Source organism: Cryptotermes secundus, unplaced genomic scaffold (genome assembly GCF_002891405.2).
Source record: "Cryptotermes secundus unplaced genomic scaffold, Csec_1.0 scaffold1031, whole genome shotgun sequence".
Classification (NCBI taxonomy): Eukaryota; Metazoa; Arthropoda; class Insecta; order Blattodea; family Kalotermitidae; genus Cryptotermes; species Cryptotermes secundus.
Window position 1 is genome coordinate 282,186 of NW_019718628.1, and position 5,404 is coordinate 287,589.

Consider the following 5,404-nt stretch of genomic DNA (forward strand, 5'->3'; position numbering starts at 1 on the left):
TGGAGTGCTCTTGTGAACACGGTAATGAACCTTCGGGTTCCATAAAATGCTGGGAAATTCTTGAGTAGCTGCAGAATTGGCGGCTCCTCCAGAAGGGCTCAGCTCCATGAGTATGTAAGTAATGTCATGATTTTGCCCTGCATTTTGGTGAAGAGACAGCAACATATACTTAGAACTAATGCTATGATACTTTCATTTTCTTCCTTTGGCCGGAACATAAATGTTTATTTATCGATGCACTCCAGTCTTCCTACCGTATTCACATGACAAGTTAAAAGCAAAATTCTGAGATGCCAGACTAAAGAAACACTGACAAAAACAACAAAAATCAATAATGAACAAACATAAAGCTCTAATAAATAACATACCAGTCAATTCACGTTTACCGACAATTAAAAATATGCGTTCTCCAATTCAGTACAAAGTTGACATGCCAAAGCAGATGTAAGCATAACGTTTCGTAGCATTTGATCCTCGCAAGGTCTGTAAACTAGGTGCAGGACGTAACATTATTATTATTATTATTATTATTGGAGGGGGTGGGTTTCCCCATGCACCGCGACTAATGGTCTATTGTACGTCCCCCTTTAATATTCTACCAGTTTCCATACCCTGCCGGTACTGGTGCTCGCTATCAGCCCCGTTCAGCCAGCGAGGCTGGCTGCGGTACCCGATGCTTACCCATCTACCGGAGGCATTGGAAACTACTTGGGCGGGAAACTTTTTACCTAATAATTTTGCTCAGAGGTCTCCTAGAGACATGAGGATCTTTTACTTGCCGTAAATCTACGACACGGGACCCACGGCTTAAAGTCCCTCCCGGAGGACTTGTTCCCTGAATTTTCCCGCCCTAAAAAAGGACGTAACATAGTAAACGTGGTAGTCTGTGTTTCATGCCTTCAACATATTTCTCTCATTGCAGGTCTAACATTCAAAGCGGTCACACTGCCTTACAAGATATAAAGCCGTTAAAAATTGAAACAAATAAGCATAAATATAGAACGTGTTACCTTTGCCTTGGCGGCCGCTAAGCCTTCTGGTTGCTTGTGAAAAGCGTGGAAAAACGCGGACGCCTTCAAGATCATGGTGACATCACACTGCAAACAGAACACTAAGCATCGATATGCGGGTTCTGCGCCAGCTGAGGGCCCGACCTTGCCCCACTTCCACCCCCAGGCCGGGCTGGCACCGCACACCTCACACTGGATACGTTTCGCAATTCGAGTAATAGCAATGAATGTTCTCAGCAAGTGTCCATACTTCCGCATAATCTGTAATTATGCTTCCCGACGCGCACTTCACCTTTACGTACAATGTAATAGCACCGTGCCAAATGCTGTGGCTATTTAGCTATTTCCTAGCCAACACGGGGTTTACAGTGCCCCAAGACCTCAGGGCTACCGAAACCTAGTGTCGCGGGTTCGAGTAATAAATGGATATTTTGTGTTTTTCACAGCCACGTATCATCCTGCAAGATGCCTAGGAAGCAGTTCCTTGTCCTACTGCGTTTTACGGAAATGGGAGAACCTGAGTGAGATAGGGAAAACTGAGAGAACAGGAAAGATGGAATCTCTGGCAAGCTATGATTTTTCCCGTTAAAATACATGTATACTTTGTGACCAAAGTGGAACATAGCATACACCATTTCTGAAATTGAAATTCATGGTTTATACGGGCGAATGGCCCTTTCCTTACCAATTTATATCACACGTTTGTTCCTATAACCAAAATGAAAACATAAGGTGTAAAGACAAAGAAATATGACCAAGAAAGGACCCCAAGCACGAAGCAATGAAGACACATGTGTGGCATAAAACTAAAATTCCATATATTCTTCGGTACTAGATGGAGGTGGGAGGTCAGCTTCCTGTTTCAGCCACCTTCGCCTTCGAATGAACGAGCCCTCTGTATACACTGAACTGGAGATAACTGAGCCTCGAATTGGCCAGCCGACCTGAGAGAGGGGTAACGAGGACTTATCTCTGGATAAGCCCTCTCCACGTCACGACGAATACTACAGCAAATTAGCTTACAGAATCAAATGTAATTCTGATTGCTAATATTATGTAAATAAAAAAAAACTGAGCCTCGAAATTCTCCATTAAATGTTGAAGATTAATAACCCACAGCACTGTTTTAACTCTCATCTAGTCGTTCAGGTTGTTGCCAGTCAAAGTGCAATCAAGAATCGCAGACACAGGAAGGCGCGTCATAGAAAACTTTACGAGATAGGCACACATTTCGCACCAGCCCCTGGGAATGCCAGCAACATTATAAGCATAGACGACACTGTGACACAGGTCTCATATAAGTCAAAGAAGTAATAACCTCCATTTACAACCCAACATTCTGCAGGCGCTACCGCATATTATAAGCAATAAAGAGGCCCTGGAAAGCATACTAACAGAAACTAACCAGCCAACAGACCGTAGGCCACAAGATTTAAAGACAATTCATCAGACCCTCAACCTGTAGTTTATTTAAGCACGCTGTCAGTAGCTCCGAATTCATGGCATCGATTTATCAAGCAGTGGGCGAACAAATTTATAATCCAACCCTATAATTTACGATCGTCCTATGATTTCTAAATGGCGTTAATGCTGTAAGGGGATGTAAAACCATGGCAATAAATTAACTGGTTAAGAAATACCAAGAATAAACTCAATTCGAGATTTTGACTCATGGCTAATATCGAAAACGAACATATATAAAATATACGTCATAAAATGTCCCGTCCATCAGCAACCCCTGCATATAACTACAGATAATTTTTAAAAAGGCCACGATTGTATCAAAAATTGCAGTCTTCTCTATCGACAACTCGAGCACACAAATGGTCTGATATCACAAGGTGGGTTCTTGGAAATACGTTTCACTGTACTGAAGAGGCGCCCTTCTCGAGTTCCAGATGGGATTCCGAGACATTCTTTAGTTCTCCTTCGCCCCTTCGAGCGAATGTCAGGGAAATGCTCTTTTCACTCAAGCTACAAAGGCGCCCTTTCTTCCGAGTTCATCATTCACTGCCACTGTTCCGTCTCTGACAGGACACACAACCTCAGCCGCTGACAGGAGCGGCAAATAAACTCAAGAGTCTTCCTGCATAATTCCGTTACGCAGTTGGTCTACATATTCCACACATTTTATTGCATTTTATGACCTGCCACCGGACACTTTCTTTCGCCAGATGAATTCACTCCATCTCCTCCGTATGACTCGTTTTAATACCGTACTCCCATCTATAAGTGGTCCGTCTCTGTGGGCTTTTCGATCAAACTATCAACATTATCCCTCCTGCACTGTCAGTGTCCCGCCAAGCTCATCAAGCTTCATTCAGTCCTTACAATTATATCTGTAAAGGACAGGGGTTGATAGCCGAGATAGCGCAGTCGGTATAGCGACTGGCTACGAGCTGCACGACCGAGGGGTAGGAGTTCGAGTACCGGTAGCGTCAGAATTTTCTCTTCTCCATATCGTCTAGCCTCATATCCAATAGGTACAGGGGGTTCTTTCCTCGGGGGTAAAGCGGCAGGGGCGTGAAGCCCACCACTCACCTCCAGCTAGTACCGAGGTCAAGAAAATGTGGATCTATACATTCACTCCCCCATACGCCTTCATGGCGTAGTGCTTAATTAGTTAAGCACAGGGACAACTTTACCTTTTATCTTAACGGACACAGGTTACAAAGCTCTCCTCAGTGTGTATTTTTCGATATCTTCCCCTTTCTTATGCTGAGAAGTCCTTTTCAGTTTTGTTTCAAAGACTCTCGATCCATTCCTCCGTTATAAAGTCACATTCGCATAAAATTCAACACTGTGGCATGCAACCTAGACAGAAGCATTTATTTTAATTGTAATAGAATGACCACCAACAGGAAAATAAGGAAGGCCAAGTAAGACAACAGATGTCTTAGAGCGAAATATGGTTAAGAGAATGCAGAATGCTTAATTTAATCTCAAAGGATCGAAATACTTTCTACTATTTCAGCAAAAGAAACTCTGACATATTGTCACAGATCCGCTGTGTTCTTGTAGACTGGAAGGTCTCATATCAAAGTCATGTCACATGCAGCCTCCAATGCTACTTGTCTTCGTCTGGAGCAATTATCCAGTTTCTTCCCTCTCCACATAGGAGAGATTTATTGGTTACTTGTATCACGTATTGCAACAAATACAGATTCCAAAACAGGCTTTCTATTGCACAACTTTCATACCTGTTCGCATTAAAGCCTCATTTCTCCTTTGATACAGCAGTCACCAGAGTTAAACAGAACAGTTTCTTCATCTATCTGAAAACCCCTTTCGCATGTATTACTCCGTAACAGTTACGTTGTGTTGGCGTGCAACTAACTGAATCCTTCTTGAGACGCAACCATTCGCTCATCTACTCAAAAATTTCCCAGCATTTTATTGACGATGAAAGTTCATTGCCGTGTTGACAACAGCCCTCCACTGCTCCATAATCTGAGCCTGATCAATATAGTCCCTACCACCCCATTCTACATCTCTAAGGCCCATTTTAATATTTTCATCTCACCTATGACAAGGTCTTCATAGTTGTCTCTTTCCTTCTGGGTAGGGCGAGGATATGGTAAATTTCTGCTGGTGCTCATCAGCAGAGTCATTCTTTCTTCAAAGTCCCGTGGGACTCTCGGCTGTATTTTACACCCTCACAATTTTTATTTTCCCACCGAATCCTTACATGTATTTGTCTTCTCCCCATGCGTGTTACATGCCCTGCCCCACTGATCCTCACTGACTCCATCGCTATAGTTACATTTGGCAAAGAGTATAAGTTATGGAGAAGCTGCGAGTCAGCTCCTCTCCCCTTCCTGTCTGTATACTGTAGGTTCCTACATCGCGTTCTGTAGAAATAAAAGTGATCAATATAAAGCGCAGAGTTAGCAATTCGCAGGAGCCCTCTCGGGCGAATCAACTTGAAACTGAATTGTGAACACGTTCGAGCAATGAGGCTCGCTGAAAGAGGAACACGCAGTTACACAGGCTTATAATATGGAACGCCAAATGACACTGACTCTCAGTGGTCGTTATGAGCAGAGAGCGGACAAGTGCCTGAACTGGCATCACCTCCCTACATATGCATCACAAAACTAAAATGACATTCTTCAGACAAACACAGAAGTAATCTGACAGCGACATGACCCGGCTACATTCATTCCCGAGCTAACAGCTTACGACTCCGAATGAAGTTGGATCTAATAGTGACGGGAACATTCTCCCGTTGTCGAGATTCGAATTCGGCCCTAATTCTGTAGTTTGTCGCCATTTATGTAGTGATGATTCAGGTTTCTGTTAGACATGGACCTTCATATACAGTACTTAAAACAGAGGTAGTAATTTCAGTTTCAGAACATTTTATGTTTAGTAACAGCACATCAGTCAAATAC

The 5,404-nt window shown here is 43.2% G+C and overlaps 1 protein-coding gene across 5 annotated transcripts in view; it reads right to left on the minus strand.

The window, feature by feature from the left end:
* LOC111862597 (5'-AMP-activated protein kinase subunit gamma-2) overlaps positions 1-5,404 on the minus strand; it is a 469,740-nt gene that overhangs the window by 264,860 nt on the left and 199,476 nt on the right. Inside the window, exon 2 of one of the 5 annotated variants that reach the window (XM_023848135.2) lies at positions 1,011-1,097. The exons of 3 other annotated variants lie outside the window; for them this stretch is intronic. In XM_023848135.2, the coding sequence (XP_023703903.1) occupies positions 1,011-1,085 (75 nt within the window). In that variant the 5' untranslated portion in view covers positions 1,086-1,097. Of the gene's footprint in view, positions 1-1,010; positions 1,284-5,404 lie in introns of those variants that run through there. One more of the 5 variants, XM_033750803.1, reaches the window with a different exon arrangement.